Source organism: Falco biarmicus, chromosome 7, assembly GCF_023638135.1.
Source record: "Falco biarmicus isolate bFalBia1 chromosome 7, bFalBia1.pri, whole genome shotgun sequence".
In the NCBI taxonomy this organism is placed as follows: Eukaryota; Metazoa; Chordata; class Aves; order Falconiformes; family Falconidae; genus Falco; species Falco biarmicus.
This window is the reverse complement of record NC_079294.1, coordinates 9,915,195-9,933,959: the sequence shown is the minus strand read 5'-3', so window position 1 is coordinate 9,933,959 and position 18,765 is coordinate 9,915,195. Positions and strand designations below refer to the sequence as shown.

The window sequence follows — 18,765 nt, the reverse complement described above, 5'->3', positions numbered from 1 at the left end:
ATGTTTAAATCAGGGGCTCCATCTTTGGTGGACTGAACTTGTATTGCCTATTAAACTGAAAAACAGGGCCTGACAGTTACTAAACTTGAACTTTGTGTAAGTTGTTGAATTGGAATCAAAGTAAGTAAAGGAGGGAGGACAATGTATCTATCCACTTACGGAAACGTCTCTCTTCTGTAGTGGATTGTCTTTTCTAGGGAGTGTCTACAGGTAATGCCGAGAGGCAGCCTTTAGGCTCCATGCAAAACACCTGGACTTCGTACCCAAATAAGCTTGCATCAAAGATGTAATTGATCAGATAAAAATATATCCTGACTGTTAACTACTTTTTCTTTAGTCCTGAGTCAATCAGCAAATGCTTTTTTAAGCTCAGAACCTTTACTTTATGTTTGTGAACATGCCCCCTCCCGCCTCCCCCCCTTCCTGCAGTACAGTTGCCTAGTGCCTTTTCTGATCTGTATATACACTTGTTTGTAACAAAATGTTTCAGATTCTTATATTTGTAGGAAATCAACATATCAACAGGTGTGTGCAAGTAAAGAGTTGTTTAATATTCAGGGTGTCAGTGGGGTGTCTGTCTCAAGGTGTCTTCTGAAACCTCTTGGTCCATTTTAGTAAAAGTTGTATGTCCACCCCACAGTCTGGGAAGCTGCTTGAAAAAGTGAACTGGATTGTTTTGGTTTGTGGTTTCTTGTTAGCCAAAATGGTGGTTTAGAATCTATGTAGAAGAGCAGACCCTTTCCTGAACATTAACTCTTTTTCCTTATTTCCTTGGTGAAATAGACTACCTAAAGTGTTGTGGTGGAGCTGGAGAACTGACTTTTAGAGAGGGAAGAAGAAAATAAAGAGGATCATGTAATGTGGATCCAGATCTAGATCCCACAGCAGTAAGATCTCAGTGCCAGTTATTAGAAGGATATAGCAGTGTTCTTAACATCTTGACTGCTGACAAACGAGTAAGGAGGATGCTCACTTTGCCTTTTCTAAAAGCCGGCACCTCCAGAATTATAGTGCTTCTAGCACTAGTATATCTTTATTACTTTGAAACAAGAAGAAAGAAAATATGTTTTGGAGTCACCTACATTGTTCTAAATATGCTTGGCTTGGAAGAGAACATTGTATGCTGAGTCTAGTGCTCACTATGTCCTTAAACTTAAAATACACGGTTTATTTACTCTTGCAGGATGAGCTGTCCTGCATAGGGGGAAGCAGATTGAGGTACGTGTACTTCAGTTATTTTTGCTCTGCTTAGAATTTTCTTTGTAGCAAATGGTTTTTTTTCTTGTTTCGTTTCTACATTCCCTGCCTTGCTGAATGAATCTTCATCGTGCTTCAGTTTTGCCTGAAAGCATATTTCTCCCTTATTTTGTTATTTAGTACTGTGTTTGGCAAGGACTTTATGCGCAACAGTATACTTCATGTGCTTCAAAGCTTGAAGGCAGAGTTTTATAGCTGGACAACAAAATTATGCTCTTTGGACACTGGATTTCTGTAATATGAAGTTAGCTTAAGGAGTTACTTAGCAGAGTTAGTATCTCCAAGAAAATGTGTCAAATTTTGGTTTGTTCATTTGTGGATTAGGAGATGATCACGGAGTTTTTCAGGAACTACACAATCAGTTGAAATGGTTGTGTTTGTTTCCTTAGTAGGAAAAAATATGGAGGCTCTTTTCAGTTTTCATTCATAGTAATTCTTGGTCCTTATTTGATTGCTTCAGAGAGGTGAAAAGACTGTTTACGTTGTCTGTTCAGGTGTTTATATGGCCCTGTCACTGTGATGTCCAAGCTGCCATGATTCCTAGGTGAAACCTTGGCCTTTCTCCTGATTCTCTTTATACCCTCCTCCCACACTGTACATCTGCTTCTTCATTTTAATGCACAGCGCTATGGTAAGAGATACTCTGCATCTGCAGAGGGACGATGAAATCACCTTACCTTATCCTGCTCACTGGGTGGCTTATTTACAGGCAGGATTCTTCTGGGGCAGCTCCTGTTGGAAGAGCGAGACATCAGAATGCCGGCTTGAAATTGCCATTCATATGTGATCTGTGAATTGGCTAATTTTGACATGTAGGTAGTTAAGAAATGATTACAGTCAGAGGAGTCATGACCTCAACTTTTCATCATCTCCATTGGCTTGTGCCCTGGTTTGGAAGTGAAGAAGGTATAGGAAGTTTTAATTGTACCTGTGTGATTTATCCTCAGTCAGCTCTTTAATTTCTTCTGGCTGTCTGAGGTTTCCGACACGCTGTAAATTTCTCCAACTTTTTCATTATCTGCAATTTCTTTATGACTCATGAATCGGAGTGGAGAGAGAGTGTGGATTTACAGCAGAGATAAACATGTCCATAAAGTCTGTATCTGTGTCAGTAATTGTACTGCTGTCAGTGACTGTCCTGTTTTACAGGTCTCTCTTGGGAGAGGAACACGCTTTGCTACCAGTGTCAGAGAAGTGTTCACTTTGATTTGCATTAACTTGCCAGGAGATTAGGTTGTGATGGTGAGGGTAGAAATTGAGTCTGGACCTTGGCTGCTATTGTTTTTTTTTAAATAAGTGGGTGTGTGGTTGTGTTGCCCTCTCTGTGAAGGAAAAAAAAAAGGAGGTCCAGACTGTTCTTAAATACAAAATCAGGGAGATGCAGTCTACTGATGATATCAAATGTGATACTACCCATATGCATAAATTGTGCATTCTTACCATAAAACAAATGCTGTATCTAGGTAACTGTCATATATGGAAAAAATACTGCATGGATCCTTAGGGTGTTTTCTGTCTGCTGGTGAAGTAGAATAAATATTTCTCTAAGCTTCAAGAAATTTCTGCATCTTCACCTTCTTCCCCCTCCCTTACTCTGAGGGGAAAGTGCTGTTGTGGATTTCGATGGCGAGTACTAATACAGCATCCTAGCCTCCAGGCACTGATGACTCTGCTTGCTGCAGGAGGTATATACTATTGGAGTTTGAGAAAGGGGGAAAAAACCTCTAAAACTCTCCTAAATGTGTCAAAAGTTCAAACTTCTGCAATTTCTCTTTGCTTTTATTTTCTGTTTGATGCCTGTTGTTGATATTTGTGTACGTGGAATCTCCTTTCTTTAGATGATATAGTTTGGGGGTTTGTTTGTGGTTTTTTTTCCTGTGACTTACTAATTTTTTGTCACAGTAATAAGGTAATTATTTTCTCACAGAATTATTTCCGTTATGTCAGGTATGCATTGAGACCACCAAATGCAGTTGATTGAATTTTTCTAAGTCTGCTGGACACCTTTTACAGAAGGGAGATTATCGTAAAAAATGTAAACACCGTGATTGTATAGATAGCTTTTAAATGTGCATAGATGTATGAGTGTTAGAAATGCTAAGATGACATCTGCCATTGCATGGTTGTTAATTCTGGAGCCTGATGTTGGAAATAGCTTTTCAAATGTTAGGCAGCATCCATCTAGCTGGGGTAACGGAGTTTCCAAAGTTAAGTATAAGGTCCATGTGCTAAGTGGCCCAATAGCTGGCAGATTAACTGTGCCCTTAAAACTGCTGTTGATCTTAATGAGTGATGCTCAACACAACAGCCAAATAAAAGCTGAGTTACCATGAGATGCTTTTTACCTGATCTTTATTGAAAGGTCTGTCTTTTTTCCTTTTCTCTTATCTTCCTCCTCTCTTTTTCTATATCCCCATGCCTAGTTTGTGGATCCAATTTTGTTAAAACAAAGGTGACCTGAGTACTTCAACCAGGATGTATGACTTACTTTATTAAAATCAAACCAAACCAAACACACACACACACACACCCCCAAAAAAGAGAGAAACCCACGCAAAACATTTGTGTTATACCCTAGTATTCCTTCCATAAAAATGTCTTTTCTGAAAGTCCTCTTTGACTCCTATACTTTGTTCAGTAGTAGGAAGAAATGCTGCAATAATTTGATCCTTTCTGGAAAAGAGGAGCTGAATTTATATTGATAAGAGTGAAGGCTGATATAGCTACTTACTAGCTAAGAGAAGGGAGCCTTTTCAGTGTCAGTGGAGAAGAGGAAGAGATCTGATTAATCTGGAGACTAACTGACCAAACTACTTTGAAGACTGAAATCATTCATCTGATCCATCACCGTTAGCTTTTGCAGGATTTTTGCTATGCTACTCAAAGCAGTAATTTGTGCTTTGTGAGGACATCTGGAATATTAGCATTGGTCAGTCAAGCAGTGTAACATGTGCAGCCACCAGGGTGGTTGTGCAGTCTCTGTTGGAAGTTTTCCAGACCTCACTGAATAAATAACTTGAGCAACGTGATCTGACCCCATAATCAATGCTGCTTTGAGTAGGAGACCTCCTGAGCTGTTGTAACCCAAATCATCCAGTGATTTGATGATTCTGTGGTCTAAGATCATTTCTAGAAGTAAGTTCATTCAAAGCTTGCATTCCCCAACCTCAGCTGAACACAGCACCGAACAGCTGGTTCAGCTCATGGGCTTTAAGCAGGAGACCTCAGGTACAACTCCATGGTCTGCCTAAATGTGAGCTACCTGATGAGGAGCTAGAAACACAAGGATTCTTGTATTGCAGTGATGGCTTTCGTGTTTTTTGGGGTTGATGAATGGACTGACTTCTAAATACTTCCATCCACAGAGGTGATGAGTCTATGCAACTTGGGCTGGGGAACCTGTTTTTCTGTGTAGGGAAATGTAGTCCATTCAGTGTCATTCTTTAGGCAGAGGAAGAGAATAGTCCTCAACATACACAGAGGTTCTTGTGTGTCTTGGCTGAAATGAACAGTGAAACCACCATCATCTGTCTAGACAAGCAGGGGGTCAGTGGGGCTTGACGGAGGAGCTTTTAGCCATGAGAGTAAAGGAATGGGCTGTCACATTAAAGCATTTCTACCTGCCACATGCTTGGCACAGAAAGAAACATGACTACAAACAAAATGTTCTTACATTATACTGTCAGAAGCCTATTTTTTGCTACTCTCATTCTGACAGGATAACTTGTAGACTACTGTCAGTGGAGGAATTGAGGATGGGGAAAAGTTTGATCAAGCATAAGGTTATGTGCATTTTTCCATTACGGTTTAAAAACACAGAAATGCCAAACAAATCTCAGGAGATGCTCTGGTAGGGACTCTCAAACCTTTGCAACTGGTCTGTACTTAATATTTAAACTTCTTTCGCCATCTATACTAACCTTTATCCAATTAAAACTTTCTCACTTGTTCTGTGTTAATAGACTGTTTCCTCTGTATTTACAAATATTGGAAAGATGTGTGTATCACCTCTGTCTGAAATGTTTTCCTGTAAATTTTGGCTTGTGGCAGGAGTGAAGAGAGCATTTTCTTCCACAGTGTGGGTAGCTGGACCTATTTGCAGAGCCGCAGCTGATTCTACTGACAATCGCACTAGATTATGGAGACCTTGGATCAGTTTCTGGCACTACCACTATTCTGCTTGATTGGTTTATTTGCCTTCTCGTGTGTCCCTCCCTATTTCCCTAATTGCGTGGTGGAGTTCACGTTAACTTTCTTTTACAAGACATTGGAAAAAATCACAGATTTTTAAAAAACAGCATATAAAGCCTTTATCGTTAAGTATCCTATCCTGTATGCTGTTTGTTGTTGTCCCCTGCTTGCAGCTATTACATGCCACAGGAAGGCATCATTAGAATATTGTGTATGTCGTCAGTAGAAGTAAAATGAGAATGTGGTGATGAAACAAACAGATCTCAATATCAAGTGCTTTTCAGCCTGGGACCCAAGCAGGGTAACTAAAAAAAAGAAAAGCAAGGTTCGTCTCGGCTGTTTACAGACTTTATATATAAAAATATCTTTATTTGCAAGCAGTGTAAAGGTTAAAAATTACTAGTATGTATCCATACTAATACCAGGGATAATCTGCCTGTTTGGTGGCATGTTTGCACTGCTAGCTCAGAGTCAGTGGAATTACTCAGTATGTAAGGATCAATGTCACTGTTTCATTCAGCAAGCGTTTGTGCTTTGAGAAAGGAAATACACTGTATTTGTCAAATAGACTGAATGTAGGTCGGTGGGTTATTGCTATATTCCTTTTCAGTTATCTGTTTTGAAGCAGGTGATAATGCATACAAGGCTATATGAAAAAATCATCTGGTATTTTGTTGATTTGAGTGGTTTCAGTTGTTCTGAGCATGAAGTCTTCTGGAAGATCAGTAACGGACTTGCCACCTTACCTCTTGCATCCCCAATAAATGCAGCTCTGAACATCCCGGCTGTATAATGTTGCTAGACCAGGTCTGATAGTATCTGTCTCTTATTGCCTCATTAACTTGTGAGCATTAGAACAAGATAAAAATGCCCTAAAGCCTCTTATCTGATGATTGTTGTAACCTTCTGAGTGCCATTAGTTTAAGTTTGCAATCAAATGCTTCCCCTGAGTATAAGGAGCACTGATTAAACCTGAAGTGTCCCCAGAGGCTTTTACAGCTGTCATGGGGGCGGTGGCAGCCCCTCTCCAAAAGGAAGAGGGGGGCTGGAGGTCCCGGTGGGGCGGCCACTCTGCAGACCTCCACGTGGCTGCCCCAGCTGTTCCGCTTTGCCTAATGAATTGTTTTACAAGGAGAGGCTGGATATTGTCATCACAAGCTGCCTTCCCCAGGGACTGAAGCCAGCCTGATAATGACTAATGTTAGTGATAGTAATTGAAGTGTGATGGCTCTCCAGGGACCTGCACACGCGTAGAGCTGTCAGGCACTTGTGGCTGGTACAGTCCCATGAATACCTCAGAAATGCTTTTTAATTGCTTGACTTTCATAACTAGTTCCCATATATCTCCTGCAGAAATACACATTTTATGGGGGAAGGGAAAAAGCTGAGAACTCTGCTATGACCCTGGTTTACACATGTAGTTTACTGCCCTGATGTGTTTCTAATGAGGATGGCTGTGTGTTCTTGCTCCCCTCTGAGGGTCTTGGTGGGGGTCTGCTCAGTGTCTCTGCACAGGCACGTACAACTGATGTCACCTGCACATACTTTTTGTTTTATGTCTAAGCCCCGTCTTCTATAACGATCCTTGATGCATGGACATTGTACTTGATTATAAAAGAAGGCAATAGCTTTATTTCAGAATATCAAAGATTTACTGGTATTAATAGCATGGAGGTAATGATAGCTATTTGCAGTTTGTTAGGCACTGAAAACTGGATGTAAGATAGAATAAAACTCTTACAAAAACGTAGCATATCCATGTGTCCCAACAGGACTGGAGTTTACGGCCATGGGCTTTTGGGGGTTTAGGACAGAGAAGTGACTGATCTATATAAAACAGTGATGTTTTTTTTCTCTGAGAATTTTCTGCATTAAAATGGCATTGGTGAATATAGCGGTGAGCTTGATATAAAAATAGCTGGAACAGGGAACTGCACTCCTGACTTCAAGGATAGCATGTTGTGTAGGGGGAGTGTTTTTTGTTGGGTTTTGTTTTGGTTTGGCTTAAGTGCTGTGTTGGGATTGGCAGATGAAGCAACTAATTGAGTTAAATTAATGTTTTCGGCCAGTAATAGCATAGATCATAACATTATATCAATTCAGGAAGCAGCTTTTAACAGGACCATGAGAACTGCCATACTCAGACCAGTACTCTTGTAGTATGTTGCCCCCAACAGCGGACTTTGCCAGGGTGAGAGGTACTTGCTGTCCTGCACAATTGCAGAGGAGCAGGCAAAGGGAGGTTTCTTGCCAACCCTCCCCAACTGCAGTTGGTGTATTCCCAGAAACCTGAAGCTTCTATAGCTCTGTCTATTGAAAATATACCTATTTCTACATTTCTGTGTAATACTTTTCAGGATCTTGTTAAATTTAACAATATAATGTCATATGTTTTTTAATTAAAGAGCTACTAACTTGAGTGCATGGAAGCTTGCATTTCCTCCCCAGCTATATCTATTAGTCTAATAATGTAAGACTTTGTCTCCTTGCAATGTTGCTTTGCCTTTATTTCCTCTTACAGATTTCTTTAGGTCAATTTCATTGTTGCTCTGGGGTTGATGGTTTTTTTTAATTATTATTTCGTTTTCATTAAACAAATCTAACTTTAATGGCTATAAAAGGGCTTCTCATGTATTAGTTGGACCTAGTGTGATACTGTACTGGACTGAGAGCTCTTGTGGCTTACTTTGCTACTTATAAGGCTGGTCTTTTCTAAGAGTCTATAGAGTAAAAATAACAGGTCTCCTCTGGCTTGGTGCTGGCTTGGACAGAGTAAGGGTGAAATTCTTGTTGTTGCTACTGCTTGAGGAAGCTGTGAGGGGGAAATGGATTTATTCACAGAGCTGAGTGACCAACACAGGGAGCTTGGAAAAGAGATAGGAAAGAGGAGACCTTGTCAAATGGAAAACATTTTGTTCATCCTAGTTTTTAAGGGTGCTTGGAAGTATATATTTACCAGATACGTAGCAATTGCATGATACTGTGAGATAAAAGGATAGACTGGCTGAAGGTAGGGGTTTTAATACTGGGTTGATCATGAGACTATGGAACAGGTAAGAGATAGGGAACAGAGGTCAGATGGTAGGACAGAAATGTGCAGGGAGGGAAAGGGAACAAACCACATTTTTTGATACTAAGTCTAATTTTTGTTTCAGCTCTGTATTTAGATGACTCAGTTCAGGCCCCTCTCAAGTCAACATAAAATATCTTAGTAAGTTCAGGATAAGTTAAAATGGATCATACTAATTAGTTCCAGCCACTTTATAGATCTGAGTGTTGAAAACAGTGTTTTGTTGCTCTTATTCATATGTTACTCTGTAAGTATAAGTCTATTTGGTTTCAGGCCTAAGGGCAATCTTCTGAGAAGACTAGAATTTAAAGAGATCAGTTATTTCCAACGCTTTCAGAGCATCCTAAAAGGCCACTCTAGGAAATGGAGCCAGTAAATGAGACCTAGCCTGAGCTGTGGGAAAGAACTACAGTTTAGAAAGTCACAAGAAAAATTTTGATCATGTGGCTAGGAGGCTGCTTTGAATCAATTTCTGGCCTGAATTCCCTTGTTTAAAAACTGTCTTTTTTAGAAAAAAAAAAAAAAATCCTGCCTCACTAAACCAAATCAATAGTGATGGAGAATTTACTACATACCTATTGCTTACTTCACTATTAAAAATCCTAATTGTGAATTGTTAATCCTAATGTGAATTTGGCCAGGTGCTGAGACATTTTGGATTGTCTCCATCTGTACAGGAGCGTTTTGCTGTGGTTTTTGAGTTCTAGCTGGAGATCAAAAAAGGGTGCTTAATGCCGTTGCCAGCAGAGTAAACATACTACCTCTTCTCATCATATTCATTGCAAGTTTGTTCTTCACCTCCCCCCTCTAGTGAAGTGCTGGCTCTTAGAAATTTATTTTGGTAATAAAACATTACTTTATACTTGCCCATGAAAGCATGTTTGAAGGCTGTTTGTGGGTTCTTTAAAGTGTCCAAGAGATTGTTGTTCCCTGAGCACGCTGCAAACTGGTATCATAATTAAGCCTGATGAATTAACATACAGAAAGTTAAGCTCATAACTTTCAGTGGTTAACTTAAGCTCTTAAAATGTGGAACCAAACCTGTGGTTGGCATGCTGTAATTCAGTTGTCAGTCCCAAAATGTTATGTATTGATGGGTTTTGGTTCTGAGAAAATGGGTGGGTTTATTCTTTCAGAAATTTTATTCTTGCAGAAATTTTTGATCACAATGAGGAGAGAATAAAGTTGTGCTTACTGCTTCTCACAGTTGTAAGTCTTGACAGTAGAGCTAAAGGATACAGTTCAGTTATTTTCCTGTGATTTATGTTACAACTCTTTACTGTAATTGGGGAGAGGGGAATAGGAAACTCCGTGCTGCATAAGTAGAGATTGTCAGTTCATAATTTAATTTTAAGGAGGTATTTTTACTGATGGGTTGCTACAGTGCAGGCGCAGGAGTGGTGGCAACTGAGAAGTGTCTAATAACCAGTTAAACAGATTTTGCTTGGGTTCTGTTTTGAGCACTTGTAGTGAAAGCTGGTGAAGCTTATTGTGATAAAGTTCAGCAGAATATATCTTCTGTGTCGAAATTATTTTACACTGATAGAGCATTTCCTTATGGAGAGCTTTCTGTGCTAGGAGACATATATCCAAATAGCGTTTAAACTGCACAAAGTGCCAATTATTTTGGTGTGAGTATACACTGTCATGTAAAATCTGGCTTTCCAGATATTTGGTGATTTTACAAAGATCTGTTTCATAACTAATACAAGTCTGTCTTTTAAGTCCTTGCACAATGTCTCTGAAACCTATCGTTACATTTTAGTTTTTTAGGTTCAGTGGCAATTCAACAGACGTTAGTCCGAAATTGTGACTGTAGGGTTTAATCTCTGTTCTACTGAACCTGGTAAAATCAGGTTTGATCTGATAGCTGGAGGGGAATCTGTGAAGAGCCCAAGTGTTGCAATAAAGTGGTGTTGGTGCCCTTCTCCCGGTGGTCTGCTGAACTGTTATCCTGTGGTAGCTCTAGAGGGCTCTCTGCAGTTGGAAATGTTACGTTTACAATGAATTGCATGACAAAGGTCTTAACAACCTGTTGGTCGTTAAAGAACTCGTAATACTTTTTTTTGGCAAATACTATCCTATTGTCATCAGCAAAATACAGCAAATGCAATTAGTGTCTAATTTTCTCCAGTGTCAATTAGAGATTCTCATTTTTTTTTCTGAATTGTGTTCTGATCTGGGTGTAAATGATTGTCACTTAAGTTACAGCATTTAAGTAGCGTAGGAAATTATTTTTGTGTGTGTGGTTTGTGAAGTTCGTTGTGTAAGTCACTAGAAGTGTGATATTATCAGCACTGCATGTGTGTGCAAGAAAGACAGGAAATAATTATCCCAGCCTTTATTGTAGCCATGCAGTTGGTTACTGTAGTAACCTTAGAAGTATATGGGCATTGTTGCAGGAGCATTAGAAATAAATGTGTAAGATGGATGACTAGATGAAATGTATGGAAATGGAGAGGATGAAAGTATGAACAGTAATTTTCAGCAGAGTAATAGGCATTTGTCATCAAGTTGTATCAAGTGGCATTTAGAAAGGAAAGAATACCTATATGATACTTCAGGGTTTTATTTCCAAACCCTTCCTTTGGGTGTTACACAGGAACACCAGTCTCAGTTCTGCCTTGGCGCATGTGCAGTATCATGCTGAGTTCAACTGGGAATTCTGTATCAGGCTTGGTTATATTAAAATGCCCTTTAAAATGGTTAGTTTGAAAGTGAGTCAAGTAGTTAAAAGATTGTAATGATGCGTTCTCTGTTATAGTACTAAATTCTATTCTTGTACTGTTTTGTAGTTTTGCTTTTCCAAATGTGTGGTTTTGTACTGACAGTGCATTGCATGAGGGAAGCCGATGGCTTGGGAGGCTGATGGCTTGGGAAGCTAGCGGGTGACATGTGGGGAGTTGACATGTAGATATGAATGCAAGGCAGTTGAGTAGGTAAGCTCTTTCATTGGGTGTGTGTGCTGACATAAGCAGCGTTGTGTAATAATTTCAGTGCAAAACTCTGATGTCTTAAACAGAACCAGAGAAGGAACATCTACTGACATGAATGACAACAGTTTGCATCACCTGGAGGAATTGTCTTTGGTTTCAGAAAGCCAGTGCTGCATTGCTTTCACTTGGTTGTGTTTTGAAAGCTGCGAAGACTAGAAATAACTAGAAATACCACCTGTGAAGACTAGAAATAAGTGCAATGTGATTACAGTTTATATTCTCCAATACTTTTGGGCAGCATGGGTTGGATGTCCATTACGGATGGTGCTGTAGTCTTCTGTATGGTAAGGAACTTATGTATTGAGGGAGTGAAAATAATGTTGAGTTTGGTGCTCAGTGTGCTCCCCAGTAAGGACATGCACGAGTGTCCTGGTCTGTGATGAGTTCTGTCTTGTGTACTCTGCAAAGCCCTCACTTGAAATCAGTTGTGAATTTACAGCTGAAGGGGGAAAAGGTGAGGTATGGCTAGACTGAGGAGGGGAACAGGTGGTTTTACTTTCATTGGTAGCATTTGCAGTTCCCTGAGCAATGAGGGTTGGAGAAACTGCCTGTTGAGAGCTACATCTTGATTAGATGTTTGGGCCTGTTGTAAAATTCTGTGATGTCTGCCGGCTGTGCCAGTGTGGAAGTCCTTGTGCAATGGAGGAAAGGTACTGAGAAATCTTTCCTGTAAGTTCTTTTTTCCCCTTCTTCTTGGAGCTACTTTTTGTAGTAGGAAAAATTTGCTGAATTACCCTTGTCTGCATAAAACACAAACTAATAACGATTAAGCTATTGATTACTTTTTCAGGCACTGAAAAGATGCTTCTTCCAGGAATTGTTTCCCCATGCCATCCCTGACTGCAAACACCTGCAACACACAAGTTCTGGTCATAGATGAATTTGAACACTCATTCCTCCTAGCATTTTGGATGTATTTATTGCACGTACTATATCTTTTCATGTCTGACCACTGTCATCTGAGAGGAAATCATATCTTTTTTATTTAAGGATATGGGTTGTGCTAGTTTAGTCGAAATGGGGATTTTATATGGGTTTTTATACACTAGTGAAATTTCTGTGTAATGAGATCTTAAGTGAATTAAACCCTTGTATGCAACTATTGAGCTTGTGCTTGCAAATTCAGAGGGTAAACATAGGTGTAGCCAGTTTTAAACTACATAAGATTTTTGTTTGCTTTTTGAAATAATTTTTCAAGTAATTCTGATTGAAGTGAAATAATTTCCGTTAGATACAATATTATGGAGTGGCATACTGAATTAGTGTGACAGAAGTGCTCTCAGTATGTTTAAACATGTTTATGTCTATATTCCATATAACGCTGTACGTTGTTAAACCCTGTCAGTTTTGAGATACAAGTAATGTAGGAAAAAATGAATTAAAAATACTCTTCTGGCTTTGCATCTGCCTGAGGGACATCCTGCTTGCTTGGAGGCTTCAAAAATACAATCCCTATGTTTACTTCCCAGTTGAGCAGTTCAGAAAAGTCACTAAACATAGAGGGGGGGATACAGTGAAAGTTACTTGGCACAAATTTGTGTGGAGAAAAAAAGGAAACAAACATTTTCTATAATCTTTCCTAGTTGTTACATGGTGAAGTAGCTATGGTGGGTAGAATTCAGGTGAACATGAGTTTCAGAGATCTCTGTGCAGCTGAAAGGGTTAAAAAGAAAGTGATTTTTCACCAGTGATAGCCTTGAACCTTCAGAGGCCTGTATATAAGCTTTATGTTATCTGAAGCTGTATCTTAATTACCTTAAGATGTATTAAGTGCATGTATAAGTCTTTTCACTTCAAGGTCTGTTTTTTACTGGGTGCTCCATTTCTCTGTTTAAAACAATGGAAAAGTGACTTTTTCATTTGTTTGCTGTTTTCACTTTCTGGTAATCCAGCAGTATCACTGAGCTTCCGTGTCTCAGTTTGAAAGTACAGTGACAGTGTCTGTTGTATTTTAAAATCAGTTGAAATGATTATAGCAAAAGGTTGTAACAGTCTGCAGTTTTCAAAAAGCTGAGCTTCATACGCAAATGCATATATTAGTGTTACCTGGCAGTTGTTTTCATCACTGTTCCGAATGTTTTATTCGGACTTTTAAAAATGCTTCTGTTTTTTTTTTATTGTTATTTTGACCCAGTTTCACCACATCACCTGCTCTGTTTAGAGAACTTTTTTTCAGCCCGTCCACACCCTGAGCCATCAGGATGGTAATTCTCTAGTTGCAAGGGATGGCAATTCCTGCTCTCTGAAGAGCTGGCTTCTGAATGCTCGTGTGAGGTTCTGGCCCTGAATCTATCTATCATGCCAGGGTCACCATAGTGCATTTCCTGGGCTGAAGCTGCAAAGTCCTCAGTCTCCGGGTTGCCTGCTGCTTCCCTGCTAGAATTCACTGTGCCAGACCCATGGCACCCCTGTCTTTCATGAATGGAATTCAAAAAGACACTTACATTTCCATAAATAAATTAGGAATTCAGTGGCTTCTTCCGGCTAATCAGGGCAGGCTGATAAACCTTGCTAGCTGTTTAATAAATGAATTGTGACTGATTACCTATTAATATGGACGCCTCAGGAATTCACCCTGGGGGAAGCAGAGCAGTGAAATAGAGAGGGGCATGGCCCCCTGGGAAATCAGGGCTTCATGTTTGCAGCTTAAATATCTCTGTGAAGTATCAATAAGGAGGTAATTGAATTTTGAACACAAACATGAGCGCCGGATGGATGAAGGAGAGGGGGGCTCTGATCATCTCCTCATGCCCCTTCATACTCCCCTCCCCTTTCCCTTAGAGACCACTCTAGTGAAGATAGATGCTAAATCCATTAAATAAAGATTAGACTCTATCGTGGTAGAAAATGGCAGCTTAGCTAGATCCGTGGGCAAATTGGGACCTTTAGCAATACAGAAAATTGAAATATACATTTTTAACAAGTGTGCTGTCGACACAGTAATAATGACTGTGTGGCTTGTGGGGTTTGCTCACCTTTCAGATCTGCTTTTGTCTGCTTATATCACTTGCTCTTGTTTTGAAAGCAGGCTGCTTGGTCTCTCTGAAGCAGAGAAGACTTAGGGGAAGGAAGGTTTTATTTCCCGCCTTGCTTTCTGTCTTAGGCACTTCTTCTTAGGGTTTTAATAGTATAGAAGATCAGTACTCTTGTATTTCAATATGGAAATAATTAACTTTGGCTCCAGCATGCTCAGTCACACGTCCTGAGAAGTAGTTGGAAATAGTCTAGAGGAAGCATAGAGATGATACTGGAGAGCAAAATGTAAATGTGATTGGGCTTTTTTAAAATGGGGTTTATTCTCTAAGCACATGGCTTTGTTTTTTATTTACTCCAGATCAATTTTTCTGAGTTCTACCATTATAGGAAAGATTAGTATAGGGGTGTGCATTGTAAAGTGTCAATGTTTGTTCTTGTCATGCAATAAGCTGTAGAAACACAGTTGAAGTGGCCTTTAATGTGTGACAGTCTTCCTTTATAATGCTGTGCTAGATGCAGAACGCAATCAGGCTTTCATCATAGCCTCCTCGCATGCCCTATCCTCTGTTGCAGAAAGTCAACCGATCCTCCTGGGTTTTGAAGGTAAAACTTCACCTACCTGTACAAGTAGGGGACCAACTGCCATATAAGAGAGGCTACTCCTCTTTTTCCAAGGAAGATGATCATTCTGCATGACAAAATCCAAAATTGTTTCTGTTTAGCGTTTCTTAACAAGAAATGAGCCTAACTAATGTGTTCCTAGGGAAAATTTCTGTTCTTTCCTTCTTGAAATTTTTCTCTTTACGCTAGATATTTTTGAGAATGCAAAAAGGAAAAAAGGATTTATGCTTTGCTGAATTATAGTGGACTGAGATAGTAGTGTAACATGGGGACTTCTGTCTGCTCTTCTGGGACAGTTCCCTGATAACACCACTTAATTTTTTCAGACTCCTCAACTTTTAGCAGTCATGCCTGGAAAACCCTTGATGCTGCATCCTCAGCTTCAGCTGCTAACAACTAAGCCAGCATCGTCTTTTTTGGTTTAGGAAAAACAAAAGTAGATATTAAGTGTAAGAAAATTAATATACATGGGTCCATTCCAGAGACAGTAATGAATGTACTGGGAATGTCTTGGGTTTCATTAACACAGAGCTGCTACAGATGTGGAAAAGGTTTTCTATCTGTTTCCCAAACTTATCATCTGCTTTCACGTCCCAGAAGTTTACTCACCTGTCTCCTGTCAGAGTTTTTTTTGGTTGGGAATATCTGTATTCTTTCATCCAGCCATGCTTCTAGCAAGGAAAAAATTTTCTAAGCTGGCTCAGCCGCAAGGATTCTCTTTCATGGCATCGGCACCAAATTGAAAATGAACAGGTACCACCCCTTAGCTAAATTGCAGTAATTGATTCTGTATGTGCTGTAGGCAGTCTCGATTTAAGAAGCAGTCAGATCTCAAGGCTCCCTTGGTAAGGGTATATTACAGCATTGGGTTTACCTTTGGCCAAGCATGTTGATCATGGGCTCCTTCTCTCTTGGGATTTCCTGGCCTTTGTCCCCTTGCAAGAGGACAGTTCCTCTCCTGAACCTCAGACCTCTTTCTCCATTTCTGTCTGCTAACTATTTATAACCCATCTAGTTTTCTTTAACCTTGGCTGACCCCTTTCAAAGAAGTCACCAGTACCTTAACAGCCTATGTTCTTGTTTCTCTCATGCTACTGACATCCTTAGCCTTATTGTATCACCTATCCCTCTGCCTATTTTGGAGATTTTTCTGCTCTCCCTGCATGTAAGCTTAGACTGATTTTCTAGCTCAGGAGTCCTCCTTTTGTATATCCTGAATTAAAAAGGAGACTCTTGCTAATTTGTTCTGTAGCTTCTTCTGAAAGCAGGCATGTGCCAGGAACCTCACAAGCTTATGGCTTTCCACATATTAAGGCACTTAGTGATGCAGCATTTTAATTAAATTAACCAGAATTCGTAAATTGTAGATAGACAGATTTTCCAGATCATCTCAATATGAGCTTTTAGAGTGATCAACACTCTGCTGGTGTTTAATCCATCAGACTGCCATATGGAGCGTTGAAGAGCAGAATATCTGTTTATTAACAATTGTTGTTTTTTCACGTCAGCAAGTACAATTTTCATATTTGAGGACCTGGGAGTGCAATCTGTTGCTGCATCTCATATATGAATTGTATCAGCCTCATGCCAGACTCCGTTTCATGTTTATCCCTGAATTTTTACTGAATCCACGTGACCCAATAGCTGTCTAAATGGCAGGATAGACCTGGAGACTCTGGTGGAATGACCCTCATGAAGTTCCTTGGTTATACTATCACAGGAGGAATGTGTCCAGATGTGCTTTGTGAGAAATTATGGATATCTGTATCATCAGTGGTTTCTGCAGTCAGTTGAGACACATTTAATGAAGCTTTGCAATTTGAATGACCAGAATATAAGTTATAATTCACAGAAGTCAGAATGTTCTTCCTCATCTTCAGGATGAATCCAACCTTTTATTCACCTTGTATTAATAAATACCAGTTCTCAAATTCTAGGGTATTTTCTGCGTTGGACTTGTTATCAGTAGAAGTTACCTGTCTGTTAAAGAGTAGTGGTCTGTTCCATTTTATTGTGACGTACAAGTCTGTTTCTACTCCTTTAGCTGAGTGAACTCTGCCAGTTGTTGGTCTTTCCAATGGGAAAAATACTCTTTAGGCAAGAGGCAAAAAACCTTCTTGTTTTGTGACTTTGTCACTGCTGCTTTCAGAAAGAAGTAGTAGCTGTTCTAGGATGAGAAATGAGATGGGCCCAGTGCAGAAATATGTTTTGCAACCTAGGCATCAGGTATTCTCATCAAATTTAAGATATTTTCCATTGTCAGAACCCCTTGAATTCTCAGCAGGAGTAACATGTAGTCATTTTTATTCATCCAGATGTTTTCATAACTATTAGCTTGTTTGTTTTCTTGGATGCTTTGGTAGACTGTGGGGAATAAGATGTTCTTATTAAGACAACTTCATTCTTATCTCTGTTTAGGTAAGGTATGAAGAGGAGGGAACTGTTGGTATGTGCGGATGACAATAGATGGAAAGCAGTGGTTTCTCCCCTATTAAAGTTGTCCATCTTATCCAGCAGATGGCATTGAAAATGTACCTACTGCTCTGTCTTCTTGCTAGGCAATGCCTTAGCTGAAATCTGAAATCCTACAGGCTGTACTCTTCTCTGGTGCATAGCTGCAGATCACTTCCTAATGAGGATTTTGAGTGCCCCCTGCCTAGTGGGTAAAACAAAAGCCAACACACCCATGGATTAATGAGAAAGGAATTTAAGGCTGGTGTGGTGTACGCTGCAACAAAATTCCTTTTCAGTGTTTCAAAGTATTCCTTGAAACATTTAGCATTTGGGCAAGCCCTATTAGTAGTCTTCTCTTTCCTGACTTACATTGTTTGTCCATCTGCTTGTCTGCCAGTCATCGTGGTATTTGTGCCATGTGGGCAAATAAGCAGTGATCTTTCAATAAGCTCAGCACCAAAAGCAACGTGAAGCACTCATCCTTTGGAGCAGTCCTACTGTACTCGCTAGCTCAGACCTGCTGCTGGATTCCTAGAGAAGGCACAAGTTCCGCAAGCCAGTGACAGCATCTGTCCCAGTGATGGGTGTTTCTTTGGCTGCTGACAGGAGGGGTTTGTGGGCCCCTTGCATGTGGGTCACTGGGAGGAGGCGGTACTGTGGGTGCTGGTGATGTTTAGAGTGGGTATCACTTAGCTTCTAATTAAATTGTGAGGATAGTGGGATGTAGATGTTGTGTAATGATTCAAATGGTAACTGGCTATGGCAACTAAGCTGAGAAGTGAAAAATCTTTACTATGCATGATGAAAACGTCAGTTCTGTACCACTTTATCTTTGTTTCCTGTCTTTTCTGTATTCTTGAATCTTCTTTCTTTTCAGTAAATATGCTGTTTAATATAATTTCTGTACAAGCATTACTGTACTGAGGTAGTGTTTTATTCTTCCTGAGCAGCCAAATAATTTGAAAGAAATTATAGAAGTTGTGTACATGAAACAGCTGTCATGTGGAGTCAGCATGAATGCCTACATCACGACTATGTAGCATGGCTTTGTTTGCCTCGTATTGTTTATGTATTGCTCTGTATTGTGACTAAGTTAGCAACATACCCATTTCAGAGTATTTAAACGGCATTGAGAGCTAAGGAACATTGTTACCTGTCTAGAACCTACTGGATTAAAAATGTCTTCTACCAGCACCTTAA

At 39.8% G+C, this 18,765-nt stretch overlaps 1 protein-coding gene across 7 annotated transcripts in view; it reads left to right on the top strand.

The window, feature by feature from the left end:
• Window positions 1–18,765, top strand: part of LIN52 (lin-52 DREAM MuvB core complex component) — a 62,195-nt gene that overhangs the window by 9,177 nt on the left and 34,253 nt on the right. Inside the window, exon 6 of one of the 7 annotated variants that reach the window (XM_056347925.1) lies at window positions 1,184–1,218. The exons of the other annotated variants lie outside the window; for them this stretch is intronic. Within the exon in view, the coding sequence (XP_056203900.1) occupies window positions 1,184–1,185 (2 nt within the window). The 3' untranslated portion in view covers window positions 1,186–1,218. The remainder of the gene's footprint in view (window positions 1–1,183; window positions 1,219–18,765) is intronic. 7 annotated transcript variants of the gene reach the window in all.